Below are 15,753 nucleotides of genomic sequence, written 5' to 3'. Positions count from 1 at the left end.
CGTGCTTTTAAGGAATGACGAGTTTCCCGCAGCAGATAGTGTAAGGACATTTCTAATGGCGCTTTTTTGGGGGGCTTTGCTTAGTTTTGTGTTAATATTAACAAAGAAGGCTAAATAAGCAGCTGTAAACCCACTGAGCACTGCCATTTAATGGTTTATCCAGTGCTCACATGCATCATTTCAACATTTTGTTTAACCCTTACAACAAACTATGACCATAGATTAATTTGGTTGCACAGTATAATTAGGTATTAGAGTTACAAAAATTATTTAAAGTGCAAAAAAAAAAAGTGCAGATAACCGTTAAAACGTCTAAATGTACTCATATGTGTTTTTTTCTCTCATGTATTTTTAATAGGTGCAACGCAATGAGATGGCGGTGTAAAATCCGCAGATTGCAACAAGGGGTGATCTTTTACATTACAGACTACAACACCACCAGTCATCTGTACCTGGAAAATCAGTGCCTTGTCTGCATTTGTACTGCCCAATTTTCTGATAAATAAAGAGTTCTTAATCTTTGACGTCTGTTATTTATACTTAAAAATCTGATTTAATTAATTAAAATACATTAATTTAAATAATCCACTTGTTATTATATAATAATATTATCTTAATTTTGTGTTGTACCAAAATAATTTCATTAAGTAGTATTCAATAATAGTGTTCTTTTGTCCAATGAACCCCCTTTTTTTTTTTTTGTGCTATTTGCAGTTACTCAAAATGGTTAACTTTTAAAGAGCTCATTTGATTGATTTTAACTCAATTCTTATTTTGTTGAATTTAATTAATAATATTGCTTGTAATCTGTTGCCACAATTTTATTGAGTAGATATAGTGTATTATTTTTTAGTGTAGGTGATATAATGTTAATATACCTACTTTAACAACAAAAATCTGCCTTTTCCCTTAAAATGTACTGATAACCGCTACAATAATGCAGGTGGCACAGTAGAAAGCCACATGATAAATCAGAATTCATCGTAAACAGCCTGTTCATAAAACATGCTCAGTACTCGCATATAGACAGTGCGCAGGGTCATACACACTAACACAAAACACCATCAGGGTAACACACGACACTACAACAATGCAATAAACATGAATTAAATAACAGAAAATGTAACAAAACACACAATTGTACATTACTGATAACAAAAACATCACATTATATGTAATTTTACTGTAAATACTGTCAAATTTGTGGTTTTTGCAAGTAAAAACTATGAATTACAATACAATTTATAGGAAAAAACAGTAAAAGGATATTCCCAGAAGTACCTGCATAATACATATAATTACATTATTTATGACGTTTACTTTTTCACCATAAATGGTAAGGTAACTTACAGCAAACCAATTAACATGTTTTTTGCTGTAGCATTTTCACAGTATTTTTCTGTAAAAATTGCAAACTTTTTTACAGTGTGGTGTGACAAATGAAATGTTTTTAGTCAAAATCTTCTACGTAATCTCTCATAAAAACTGAAATAATGATAAAAGATTTAAAAACCATTTGAAATAGTTTTGGATGGACTACAGCACGTCACACTGCAGGACATGTCTACTTTCCAAAAGGATTTCATTTCAATTACCCCAATCTGAACAGCAAAATTAATCAAATATCTTCCCTCCCTGCCACTAGACCAGAACTTTCACCCACACAGAGGCATGCCATGCACATAAAGCCTCTGCAGCTTCCACAACTGAGGGCTATCCCATGAGCTCTGTTATAAACAGGGAATTCGTGACTACAAGTGAGAGAGAAAGCGAGAGAGAGAGCGAGCAAGAGCAAGCGAAAGAAAGGCCTGGGGTGGCTGTCTTTTTTCAGCCATAAGCGTCAGTCCGGCGCTATTTCATACTGTCGATCGCCAGCCATTCCTGTCACCACATTCCGCCCCACACCACCCCATCAGTGTGTATCTTCACAAAGACAGCTATTGTCCCGCTGGTGATCGCCCACTGACCTGCTCTATCTGCACTGCACCGCTGGTCATCTCGGAGGGACACGCAAACAGCACAGCGAGAAGGAGTGCAGGGGTGTGAGAGGGATGGTGGGGGACAGAGGGAATGGAAGAAGGGAGAGAGATAAAGGGAATGAACAGTAGATGAGCTTTCTGAGGTATAGCTGCACTTCTCAGATTAGCCCGTTTGGCCACAGGACGAAGAAGAAAAGCATGTCCCCTTTCCATACTAGTCATCCAGGAACTAGTTGATCGTTTATATCAAATTATTTAAGCTAATATTTTAGAGATAGTCCTTTAAAGAGGAGGATTTTAAAGACACAATGTCTCAGAGTTTTAATTGTCATTTTTTAGTGTGCACTACTTGTGTAACAAATTCTGTGTATAATAATACATTAAGACATTTTCTGTTGAACTTCAAAAATCACCTGCTGTTGAGCTAAATTAATTGTTTAATATTTAACGAAAACCTACATTTTATGAAGTGACAAGAGAGCTTTGTTTGCACAAAAAACATAATTTACCACTTTATTTATAAAATATTAATCTCAAATGCGCATTCACAAGAGCACCAAATTGCAACATGTTGTGTTTGCATGAAAGCAGACATTGTTGCGGGAACGCGTGTTGGAGATTACTATTTTATAAATAAAGTGGTAAATTATGTTTTTTGTACAAAACGCACTTGTGTCACTTCATAAAATTGAGCTGGAGTCACATGGATTACTTTAATAATGTCTTTACTACCTTTCTGGGGCTTGAAAATGGTAGTTGCGTAGACCGTCAATGGAGGGTCAGAAAGTTCTCAGATTTTATTAAAAAGATCATTAAAGGGGACCTTTTATGCAAAATTCACTTGTTTGGACATAAATGTATGTTGGCAGTGTGGGTACACAACCACTCTATAATGATAAAAATCCAACCATTCCTCTTTTTTTAATCGCCACAAATCAAAAGCAGTATCTCAGAACAAGCTGTTTCCATATCCCTGGCAGTGTGACGTCACAAAAGCCACAGGGACCACCTACGAATGTTGACAGACACTGCTATTTTAACATAAAACCACGATGAGCGAGTTCACAGCAAGTTCACAGTCCGCCATTGCTGTACTGACGAGAATGTCTTCCAAGCGTTTTAGGTGTTATGTAGCTGGATGGATTTATCCACATAGCCCTCTCCATTTACTCCCTAAATCTGAGCCGCAGAAGACGAGGTGAATTCATTTTGTTTTTGAAGAAAATGCTCCCTTCAACTCTACCAAAATTTGTTTATGTCTGCGTGAATCATTTCACACTGGACTGCTTTGAGAAGAATGTCAACACAGAGGGATAATATAAAACATACAGTCTCCAGAGTGATACTGGATATGGCAGTAATAAAGATGAGAGCACTTTATTACAGTTCATCGGAGTTGATTTACGGATATAAAGTTTACTAGTTTATTAAGCACCACCCGAAAAGGCATAATGTCTTTATATATTTGTTTACTGTTAGTTGTAATGAGTGTTTCTCTGTACTTCACTGTGTATGTCGATGATAATGCAAGGGAGGGAGAGAGAGAGTTTATATATATTATTTTAATGCACACTTGCACTGTGTTTTGTTAAGCTCTTACAGAGATTTTCTAGAGTGAAGACAGACGCTTCATATTTTGTGTGTAGTACAGTAAACATTATAAATCTCATCGGTAAACTGGCTTGTACTAATATAGTGGATAAAAACAAGACGACAATATAAGTTATAACCGTAATTGAACTAAACTATACCTGTTCTGTCTCCTCTACCTCTGTCTCTGTCAAGTCTAAGGTGTCCCCTGAATGTGTCTGTGAAGTTTCAGCTCAAAATACCCCATAGATTTTTTTTTATTAATTTTTTTAACTGCCTATTTTGGGGCATCATTAAATATGAGCCGATTCATGCTGTGCGGCCCCTTTAAATCTCGTGCTCTCCGCCCACGGAGCTCGCGCTTGCCTTAAAGGTGCTAAAGAGGATGTTTTGTTTTATACATTTTTGCAATATTACTTGAAACTGTCTTTACTAACTGATAAAAGACTATTTATTAGGTGCTCTGAAAGTAATAATATTAATATACATCATCTGTGCACGAGGTAGGGCCTTAAAAACATCAGCCAATCGTTTACACGATCATCGCGTAAACGATTGGCCCTCTGGCTTGTCAATCACTGCCATGACGTTCCTTGTGAGAGATGAGCGCGGCTGCGCGCTCCAGTAACTTTCCACACTCCACAGGCGCCGCATGCAATGTTTTTGTCCGGAGACAGGAGTAACAACTGCAGATTATGAGTTATCTGCGGTGAGTCCGACATAATGAATCCACTAACACAACACAGCGAATGCCGGTGGTAAACACTTGTGTTCCAATACGAGTGTTTAAGAGTTTTGGGAGGCGTTCCTTCAAAGGAGGGGGGTTGTTCTTACGCATGCGCTCATTTCAAAAACTCAGTAACAGTCTTTGGTTTCTCAGTCGACGAAAAGATCCTCTTTAGCACCTTTAAACAGTGCCTAAACAAAGTTTACACAGCTAATATAACCCTCAAACGGATCTTTACAAAGTGTTCGTCATGCATGCGGCATGCATGCGTCGGATTATGTGAGTATTGTATACTGTTATATTGTTTACATTGATTCTGAATGAGTTTGAGGCTGTGCTCCGTGGCTAACGGCTAATGCTACATGGTTGGAGAGATTTATAAAGAATGAAGTTGTGTTTATGAATTATACAGTCTGCAAGTGTTTAATAATGAAAATAGCGACGGCTCTTGTCTCCGTGAATACAGTAAGAAACGATGGTAACTTTAACCACATTTAACAGTACATTAGCAACATGCTAACGAAACATTTAGAAAGACAGTTTACAAATATTACTAAAAATATCATGTTATCATGGATCATGTCAGTTATCGTCACTCCATCTGCCATTTTTCGCTATTGTTCTTGCTTGCTTACCTAGTCTGATGATTCGGCTGTGCTCCAGACGTTACTGGCTGCCCTTGTCTAATGCCTTTCATAATGTTGGGAACATGGGCTGGCATATGCAAATATTGGGGGCGTACACCCCGACTGTTACGTAACAGTCGGTGTTATGTTGAGATTCGCCTGTTCTTCGGAGGTCTTTTAAACAAATGAGATTTATATAAGGAGGAGGAAACAATGGAGTTTGAGACTCACTGTATGTCATTTCCATGTACTGAACTCTTGTTATTTAACTATGCCAACCTTTAATGCATCCTTGCTGAATAAAAGTATTAATAAAAAAAAAATATCTTACTGAACCTAAACGTTTGAATGGTAGTGTATGAATTTGTTTATCCAATATGATCGGTCACTGTGTTTGAAAACTACAAGAGTACTGAACTCCTTCCATCCTCAACCCAAGACTTTTCTCACCAATGCATTTTAGAACAAAAGATCATGGAGCAAACATGGACGGCATACCTTGCTTGCTCCCTGTAAGAGAGCATTTATATAAGGCACTAAGCAGCCACACAACCAATGGACTTTTGTCCTGCATTGATTGCCCACAGGGCTGGAACCTATCCCAAATGTCTATGACGAGAATCTACAAATACATGCTCTGGGGCATGGCCTGAGTCAATCAGCAGCCATTATCCCAATCCATTTCTATCATGCTGAGTGCCAAGTGGAGAGACCACAGCCCAGCTGTCTAAGGAGCAAACACACAAAAGCCCAAGCTCACTGAACCAGCATTAACAGTGTCAGCACTAGATCACATCGAACATTGGGGATGTTGTATGTTAGCCACAGCATAGAAACAATGCATGGTAAATGCATCATATTATGAGCAGTTAAGGACAAAACAAAGTTTGAAAAGAGAAGAGAATTTTGGTAACTACGATCCATCTACATTGCAGTCTGGAACTGCCAGGCATTCCTTTAAAAGTATTGAAACAATAAAACTTTCAAACAATAACCAATTATCCACTGATCTCTGTGACTCCTTAAAGGGATAGTTCATCACAAAATGAACATTTTGTCATTAATTACTCACCCTCATGTCGTTCTAAACCCGTAAGACTTTCGTTCATCTTCGGAACACAAATGAAGATATTTTTGATGACAGAATGCTGTCAGATTTCCTTCCATAGACTGCCTTCGCAACTGAAACTGTTCTTTCATAAAGAGATCGGAAAACTAATCCATATGAATCGAGCGGTTTAGTCCAACTTTTCTGAAGAGACTCGATCACTTTTTATGATGAACAGTTTTATTTTAGGCTTTTACTCGCATATAAAAATTGATCAGCGAACACAAGCATAAGCTCAACCTAACCGAATGACGCACAAGAACAAACCTCTTCCAGAAGCACGTCTGAGCTTCTGGAAGAGGTTTGTTCTTGTGCGTCATTCAGGTTAGGTTGAGCTTTGAATCTATTCAGAAAAGTTGGACTAAACCGCTCGATTAATATGGATTCGTTTTCCGATCTCTTTATGAACTTTTTGAAGCGTCAAAGTTTCAGTTGTGAAGGCAGTCAATGGAAGGAAATCTGACAGCATTCTGTCATCAAGAAAATCTTCATTTTTGTTCTGAAGATAAACTAAAGTCTTACAGGTTTGGAACAACATCAGGGTGAGTAATTTTCATTTTGGGGTGAACTATCCCTTTAAAGATGTGAAAGATTTTGCCTTCAGTTGATCAGTTACTGGCATTACTGGAGTTGCAACATGTGGTGTAAATAATGTGCAACTCTTTTTATAAAAAAGTTATAGTGCTAATAGACGAATACCAAAAAAATTAATCACACTCATGTTGTTTCAAACTCATCTGCAGTTTTTTTTTTCTGTGGAACATTTTTGAGAATTTATTGATGAATTTTACACAGTTCTTATAAACAGTTCACAGTGACCACTCCTGTCAAGCTCAAAAAGGACAAAAACATTAAAAATAAATTTTAAAAAAAACACCACTAAACGAGCATAAAATTCTCACCTCTAGCCCTCATTTGCATACAAAATTAGAAAATTATTTGACAGCAACATAGAAAACAACTGGGCATTTTAGTGTTGTTTACACAAAAAAATAATTGTCCGACTATACCAAAGATTTTACATACTTCAAATTGTACAAATAAAACAAATAAATAATAATAATAATAATAATAAACAAATGAAATCATTGCTTGGCCTTGCAAACTCAAGTCACACTTTATTTATTATTTTTATTTTTTTAAATCTTTTTTCTTTATCTTTGACAGTCATCAACAGGGAGGGCAAGATTATCAGGGAAAAATGAATAATTAAAATTAAAATTAATTAAATGAATAATCCAAAAAATGATTTTTTGGTGTGTTCATTTAGTTGTTAATCGTATAGCTTGGAATATAGTGCCTGGACCACTTTTATTGTACATTTATGGTGGTTTTTTTTGGTTTGTTTTTTTTAACAGACATGGTCAATATGAACTGTTGTATGACAAGAGTTAGGTAACAGTTCTTCAAAAAAAAGTCTACTTTTGTGTTCCATAGAAGATAATAACAACAAACAGGTTACAAACAACATGGGGGGGCAATTAAATAATGACATAATTTCAATATAATTTCAAATGTTCCTTTAAAATGATTTTAAATGTTTGAAAAGTGGACTAATACCTGTTTGGAAAGGAAGTCATCCTCAAGGTTGAGTCTCCATGCCATAATAATATGGATGGTGGACAGCACAGCTCCGGTGATCACAGCCGCCCTCATTCGCACTGGCAGCAGCGTGTAGATGATGTAGATGAAGAACACAGTCCACCATATCCCTTCAGATGCACTGGGTGGATCCACCATCAACAAACCAAACACCTGCACCACCACTAACACTCCCATGACCAAGTAGCTCACGATCCACATGTAGTCCTGGTGGAAGCCGTTTCTGTTACACACCACCATCAAGGCTAAGAAAAGGCCCATGGCTACGGAGAGCACAGAGGCAAACGCCACATCTGGCGGACCTCGGACGCAGTGGAACGCCAGCATAACCCCGCAAACCACAACCAAAACCCCCATCAGCATCGTAAGAGAGCTCTGGTTGAGCCTGAAGAAGTACCGTTGATACAGTCGCTCGAGCTTGGCCGACTTGAACTTCTTGGACTGAAAAACATCAGCCAGACGCAACAAGCAATTTAAAAAACACTTGTCAGGACCCTTTCTCTCCTCCCCGCCACCATGGGGGTCCTCACCATCTTTCGTTTGCTTCGTCTCAGCATCTTCAAATGCCAGGTCCACGGCTCTCAGACCCACATCACCCTTCCTGCCGTAATGGTCTTCCTGCCAAACGCAACGTGTGCTGAAGTTGCTGCTGGTGGCGCCCCCTGCTGCACGGGAGTAGTGTTGTGACGGGTGACTCGGGGACTCGGACTCGGGGTCCCGTAGACAGCTCATGTAGCGTGGATTGCATAGGGATGAGCCCCTTTTACGCCTCGATTTCCTGCCATTGCGCTCACCCCATGCCGTCTTATGGTTGTCCACTCTTGCAGTTTTAAAGCCATTGACCCAAGACATTCTGATAGCAAAAAAAAAAAAGGTCCATAAGAACAGAATACTTGCTTAAATAAATATTTTTTTATTTGAATTATTTATCATGTCATAACAGCATCAAAGGCTATATTCATGTCAAAAATGATATACAGTATACAATTAAAATTATTACAACACCATAAAATCAACCATGCAAAATCTTTAATAAACATAATATGTCCCCTTTAATAATAAAACAGTCCTATAAGTGTTGGTCATTTCACTTTGGATGCTTTTTAAACAATACTGTAGGAATTTCAATGCTTTTCCTACTAAATTCCTACATAAGCACAATTAATATTTGTCTACAAAATTAATTCCAAGCATTTAAGCATAAGCCTTTAGATCAAATGGTTTTTAGGATCATGACATTCAGTCAACGTTGTTTAAACTTTTTAACTGACAGCTTATTTACACAGTGAACACTGCCAAGTAGTTTAGCAAGGTCGACTTACCTGTGTGGCTTCCCCTTTGTGTGGCGGCACTGCTCTCTTTAGCAAGGCACTGCATTTACTCTAGTGTAGAGAGATAATATTACCAGCATTTTTCTGAGCAAAGGGTTTGTCAAGTTCCGGGACACTCAGTTAAGCACAGGGTCAACAGAAAATCCTTGTATAGCGCCAAGACCTCTGCATCTCTCAGCCACCTGAGTCTGTTGATTCAACACAAATAGAGCAGATGCAGCATGAGCGGAGCGTGAAAATGAAGAAAAGAAAAAAAAAAGCACATGACAAACCTCTCTGAAATTATCTGATTACTGCTAATAACTTTCTTTAATAGCTGTTGCTGTATTTGTTGTTGACATTAATTTGTGTTTATTCATGTTTACACCTCAATAGGTTAGTAAAGAGGAGTATTGATTTCAAGCTGTAATTAACAGGCTATTTCTCAGAAATGTTAATTCACGTGAAAGCAAGTAAAAAGAGCTGAAAATCCAAAGAGGAAATACTCTATTGTTAGAACTGACAGATGCTAAAAGTGTCCAATCAATTGCACAGTAAATCTATGAGTCAGAACATCACAAATACAAACGTTTGAAAAGACTTAGGTTAATCCGGCTGTCCAATTGCAGAGATTTTTAAAGCCAACCACAAAACAGTGTGTTGTAGGACAGGGAGATTTTCCCAAAATATACACACACAGGCCAGTTTCTGACAACAAAGGACTTACTGCCCATGTGCCATCATAAGTCAACGCTCTGTAATTCAGATGAAATTGTCCATGCTTCCCCAAATTTGCTCAGATGAGTCACAGCTTTACCTCATGTCAGGGGCATTAGTGACTTCAAACGATTTTCTTAACAACTGTCTGGAAATTAAATAAGACGTGGCCAACTCCAGCTCAGCTTTGAAATACAGATTTTAACCACAATGACATCAAGATGTTTTAGCATTATCCAACACTAAAATTCATCTAAACATATTTATTGAAATTTTTCGTAACACGGCAGGATTATTTAAAATCATCTACTAGTAAAGGCGGCAAAAATGTGATACAAATTGTGAAAAACTTTTTAAGACTAGTTCCAAGATGTACTTTTTTTTTAAAAACATGTAAATATTAACTCGACAATCTTATTGGAAAAAAAAAAATTATTTGTTGAATAAAGAACATCTACACGACAAAAATACATGTTACAATTCATCTGCCCTTTAATGTATGAGCTTGAAAAGCAAACGTGTATTGATCAAAATCAAACACAGCTATCTAAATAAAATTACGGTGGTCTGTGGGATACTTGGGCTGGTTTTTCCTTCATGGATCCCACTCTAGAGACATTGTGGCTTCACATTCTATTGCAAGCACTAATTTAACTTGGCAGGAAGATTCAACCATTCATTCAGTACTGACATGAGGAAAAAAAATGTAAGGGATGACAAAAACTTCAAACCTTTAACTTTGCTGCAGTAAAGCTACAAGTATGCCTATGTGAGAAGAAAGATCCTGAACTTTAACACATCAAACTGTATAGATTAAAATGCTTAGAGAAAACAAATAATAAGTCATAGTGCATATTGTCCAACTTTGCCAGAGTCTATATACCTCAAAAGCAAGACCATGAGAGAGTCTACAGACATAACACTCAAAAGATCATACAATATTATGACCTATATATGCAATGGCATGATTTAGACACGAAACATTTAAATGTCGCCACAGTTGTTAAACAAATGATCACCTTAAACAAACTCTGAAATGTGGAGAATTTATCTGGTTTCTATGGCATTATAGAGCCCCATTGCAGTAGGGTTACTGCTGCTGAATGCAAACTAAACATACCTGACCGTGAAGAACTTGATCTTGAGAGACAAACGCAGCTACATATCCTGTATTTCTGCACTTGTACTACTGTTAATTCGCTCTCATCAACGATTACTGCAACTGTAACATGTTGCCTGAGGTTCTTACGCCGCCGCTGCTGCTGCTGCTAATAACAAGCCCGACAACACTGCAAAACAAGCACACATTTCAAGAGTAAGCGAAAGCACATCCGTAGGGCAAGCAGCACTCACCGAAAGCCCCCATTAATCAGCAGCGTAATGTGCTTCAGTAGCGAAATCACGGAGTGGAACTGTCGCTTGTCCGACAGCGTGTGTGTACGGCGAGTGACTGGGCGATGGTTACATTCTCACGCACGCTTCTGATACAGTCACGTTCGTCTTCATGCTTCTTCACGCGCTGCTACTATCCACTGAAGTCGGGAGTCCCCCTAGAGGTGCAGCCTGTGTGTGTGTGTGTGTGTGTGTGTGTGTGTGTGTGTGTGTGTGTGTGGAGGGGTGGTTGGTTTTACCTACACTGTGGAGCAAAAATGTCCCCACATAGATAGTTAAACCAGAAATTTCTGACATTGTGGTGACCAGCCATAACACACTGACACGCTTAGCCTAATAAACACGCTAAATAGAAATGAAAACGTAAAATGCAAAAATGTTTCGAACTGGAGTTAGATATTAGCTCAGTCTACAAAAATAAAAATGTAATTAATGAAAACTATGAAAAACACTGCCAGGTTACACTTGCAGGAGTGAATTGAGAATGGCTTTTAAATTTAAGTACAATTCCTGAATTGAGGTAGCAAGTGAATTTACAATACAATCCTGATTTAATAAAGTAGAATTAATAAATAATTTAGAATTAATAAAGTAGAATTAAAATGAACTGAAATTTAAAGTCTGTAAGACGTTATGCTCATATTATAGCCTGTTCATATTAATTAATTCAAGTGAAAAAAATGTATTTTAAAAGAAAATAAAAGTTGGAAAAAAAATGTCAGTCTTTAATCTATAATTGACAATTGAAATTTGTATAATGTATATATATATATATATATATATATATATATATATATATATATATATATATATATATATATATTAGTAAAATATATATATGAAGACTCTAAGTGCCGTCTGAAATTTTCTTCTAAAATGAGCATTTTTATCAAGTTTGTATGTTTAAGTTCAGTAATTTCACTTTAATGGCAACTAATAGGTGCTGGTCATATAATTAGAATATCGTGAAAAAGTTAATTTATTTATCGTAAATTATTTAAAAAAATGAAACTTTAATTTATACTAGACTCCCTACATGTAAAGTAAAACATTTCAAAAGTTTTTTTATTTTTTTTTTATTTTTTTTTATTTGTTGATTAGAGCGTACAGCTAATGAAAGTCCAAAATCCAGTATCTCAAAATATTAGAATATGTACATTTGAGTTTCATTAAATGACCATCCCTACAGTATAAATTCCGGCTATCTCTTGTTCTTTGAAACCACACTAATGGGGAAGACTGCTGACTTGGCAATGGTTCAGGAGACAATCATTGACACCCTCCACAAAGAGAGTAAGTCACAGATGGTCATTACTGAATGTGGTGGCTGTTTACAGAGTGATGTATCAAAGCATATTAAATGCAAAGTTGACTAGAAGGAAGAAACTGGGTAGGCAAAGGTACACAAACAACAGGGATGACCACAAGCTTGAGAATACTGTCAAGTAAAGCCGATTCAGACACTTGGGAGAGCTTCACAATGAGTCAAATGAAGCCGGAGTCAGCGCATCAAGAGTCACCACACTCAGACATCTTCAGGAAAAGGACTACCAAGCCACTTCTGAAACAGAAACAACGTCAGAAGCATCTTACCTGGGCTAAGGAGAAAAAGAACTGGACAGTGAACAGTGGTCAAAAGTCCTCTTTTCAGATAAAAGTAAATTTTGCATTTCATGTTGAAATCATGGTCCCAGAGTCTGAAGGAAGACTGGATAGGCACAGAATCCAAGCTGCTTGAAGTCTAGTGGGAAGTTTCTGAAGTTAGTAATGATTTGGGGGGCCGTGACATCTGCTGGTGTTGGTCCATTGTGTTTTATCAAGTGCAAAGTCAATGCAGCCATCTTCCAGGAGATTTTGGAGCACTTTATGCTTCCATCTGCTGACAAGCTTTATGGAGATGCTGATTTCCTTTTCCAGCAGGACTTTAGCACCTGCCCACAGTGCAAAAACCACTTCCAAGTGGTTTGCTGACCATGATATTACTGTGTTTTATTGGCCAGCCAACATGCCTCACCCCTGAATCTATGGGATATTTTCAAGAGAAAGATGAGAAACAGTCGATCCAACAATATACAGATGATCTGAAGGCTCAATAGTGCCTCAGCAGTGCCACAGGCTGATCACTTCCATGCCACACTTCACTGATGCTGTAATTTGTGCTAGGAGCAAGTCATTTGCTGTAATATGTGCTGCCGACCAAGTATTGAGTGTACAAATAAATATACTTTAAAGAACTTGAACTTTTCTGTTTTGCAAATCCATTTTTTGATTGATCTTAGGAAATATTCTAATATTTTGAGATACTGGATTTTGGACTTTCATGAGCTTTCATGAACTTTTTCACGATATTCTAATTATATGACCAGCACCTGTATATACTCATATTTATAATACTTAACTTCCTCATGCTTTGCCTCAAATCTAATATGTCAACAGGTTTCTGATTTAGGTTAGGGTTTAGAGGCAGGACTAGTAAAAAATAAAAAAAAACATTGCATCTAAGAAATCATCACTAATATAGGCTGTAATCTGTGTTTGTGTGTGCTGAAGCAGGTGAAAGAACATTATGTATCATACGAAGAACAATAAAATGTTTCACACATTCTTCCTGCTGACACTAAAGATCTTTAATTGTGCTATGTTGTGTAAACACACACTACCAGCCACAGGTTTGGACACACTTGACTGACTATATGGTTCAAACATATAAACAAACATCTATGTATTTATTTACAAAAAACATAATTTTAATTAAAATATCTTTTATTAAACAAACAGACAACAAGTGTTCAACAAATATGAAAACTCATTCAATACTGTTTAAAAGTAGATGGGGAAGCCCAGTGTATGCAGCAGAGCTGTAATCTAGGTAAAGGGAGTCTGTGTTTAAGAGGCTAAAATATAATGTAGTGTTGATTTGTTTAACATTTTTCTGCTCACATAATTTCCATACTTCCATTTGTGTTGTTTTTCTGTTATTATTCTAAAATGTGGAAAATAGTAATAATACAGAATGAGAGGTGTGTCCTATCTGTTGACTGGTAGAGTATGTTTTTCATCAGAATAATTACATGACAGCACATTACAAACAGGCTTCTGGCTTCACTACCTTTTAAAGTGGTTGTTCTGGACAATGTTTTCTTTCTGTTTTGCTTATTGGAGTTCCATTGTGAGGCTTGCCTGAGGATTCTACACTGATAAAAACAATATGTGCTCGTGTGTGTGTGTGTGTGTCTGGACAGTGGCCCCACTATGCAAATAAAGCTTTATTTGTTCTGCTTACAGAACACATAACCTTTGAGTGCAGTTTGGTCTCCTTGTCAGATCTGTGACTAGTGTTCTCTGTGGTCATACTATAGAGTTTGTATCTGTTTTTATTTTATATTGTGTTTTATTGAATTTTAGATTTCCCACAGCAAATCCACTTTCACGTTAACATTTGTTTAATTTACAATCATAAACTGATTTATTTAAATCAGGCACACAAACAGACTATAGGCAAATCTAAACACAGTCAACCTTTTTTCAGTTGGACAGAAAAGTGCAGAGATTGCATGACCTTGCTGTTTTAATGCAAATTGAGACCAACCAAAAATTTCAGGTGTTGAAAAACATATTTACTACCATATCACAACATTGGTTTCCACTGTTTGAATCACAGGCACCATCGATGGTGGAGGGTCTGAACATCCCACAATCACATAAACACATTGGGAAAAGTACCAGGGGTCCCACAGTCATGGAAAAATGGAAATATACAGGATATCCATCAGCAGGCCTGGAAAAGTCAAATGATTAAAATCTTAAAAAGCCATATGCATTTGTATAGTAACCCATTTGTACATATAAAAACACCAATCAGGCATAACATTATGACCACCTATCTAATATTGTGTTGGTCCCCCTTTTTGCTGCCAAAACAGCCCTGACCCTCAAGGCATGGACTCCACTAGACCCCTGAAGGTGTGGTGTAGTATCTGGCACCAAGATGTTAGCAGCAGATCCTTTAAGTCCTGTAAGTTGCAAGGTGGGTCCTCCATGGATTGGACTTGTTTGTTCAGCACATCCCACAGACGCTCAATTGGATAGAGATCTGTGGAATTTGAAGGACAAGTCAACACCTCAAACTCGTTGTGCTCCTCAAACCATTCCTGAACCATTTTTGCTGAAAGAGGCCACAGCCACCAGGGAATACCATTTCCATGAAAAGGTGTACATGGTCTGCAACAATGCTTAGGTACTGTAGGTGGTACGTGTCAAAGTAGCATCCACATGGATGGCAGGACCCAAGGTTTCCCAGCAGAACATTGCCCAAAGCATCACACTGCCTCCGCCAGCTTGCCTTCTTCCCATAGTGCATCCTGGTGCCATGTGATCCCCAGGTAACCAACGCACCCGGTCATCCACGTGATGTAAAAGAAAACGTGATTCATCAGACCAGACCACCTTCTTCCATTGCTCCATGGTCCAGTTCTGATGCTCATGTGCCCACTGTTGGCGCTTTCGGCGGTGAATGGGGTCAGCATGGGCACCCTGACTGATCTGCAGCTATGCAGCCCCATACACAAAAAACTGCGATGTACTGTGTATTCTGAAACCTGTCTATCAGAAACAGCATTAACTTCTTGAGCAATTTGAGCTACAGTAGCTCATCTGTTGGATCGGACCACACGGGCCAGCCTTCACTCCCCACGTGCATCGA

General features: G+C 37.7%; 1 protein-coding gene across 6 annotated transcripts in view; it reads right to left on the bottom strand.

Moving 5' to 3' along the window:
- The window catches only part of adcy6b (adenylate cyclase 6b), a 103,139-nt gene that overhangs the window by 40,226 nt on the left and 47,160 nt on the right, over positions 1-15,753 (bottom strand). For 3 of the 6 annotated variants that reach the window (XM_048179210.1, XM_048179207.1, XM_048179209.1), the window contains 2 exons: positions 8,955-9,151; positions 7,591-8,485 (listed from right to left, as the gene is read on the bottom strand). In XM_048179210.1, the coding sequence (XP_048035167.1) occupies positions 7,591-8,484 (894 nt within the window). In that variant the 5' untranslated portion in view covers position 8,485; positions 8,955-9,151. Of the gene's footprint in view, positions 1-7,590; positions 8,486-8,954; positions 9,152-10,779; positions 10,949-11,012; positions 11,257-15,753 lie in introns of those variants that run through there. The other 3 variants (XM_048179206.1, XM_048179205.1, XM_048179204.1) reach the window with 3 other exon arrangements.

This window comes from Megalobrama amblycephala, linkage group LG24 (genome assembly GCF_018812025.1).
Source record: "Megalobrama amblycephala isolate DHTTF-2021 linkage group LG24, ASM1881202v1, whole genome shotgun sequence".
Classification (NCBI taxonomy): domain Eukaryota; kingdom Metazoa; phylum Chordata; class Actinopteri; order Cypriniformes; family Xenocyprididae; genus Megalobrama; species Megalobrama amblycephala.
This window is presented reverse-complemented; position numbering and strand designations above follow the sequence as displayed.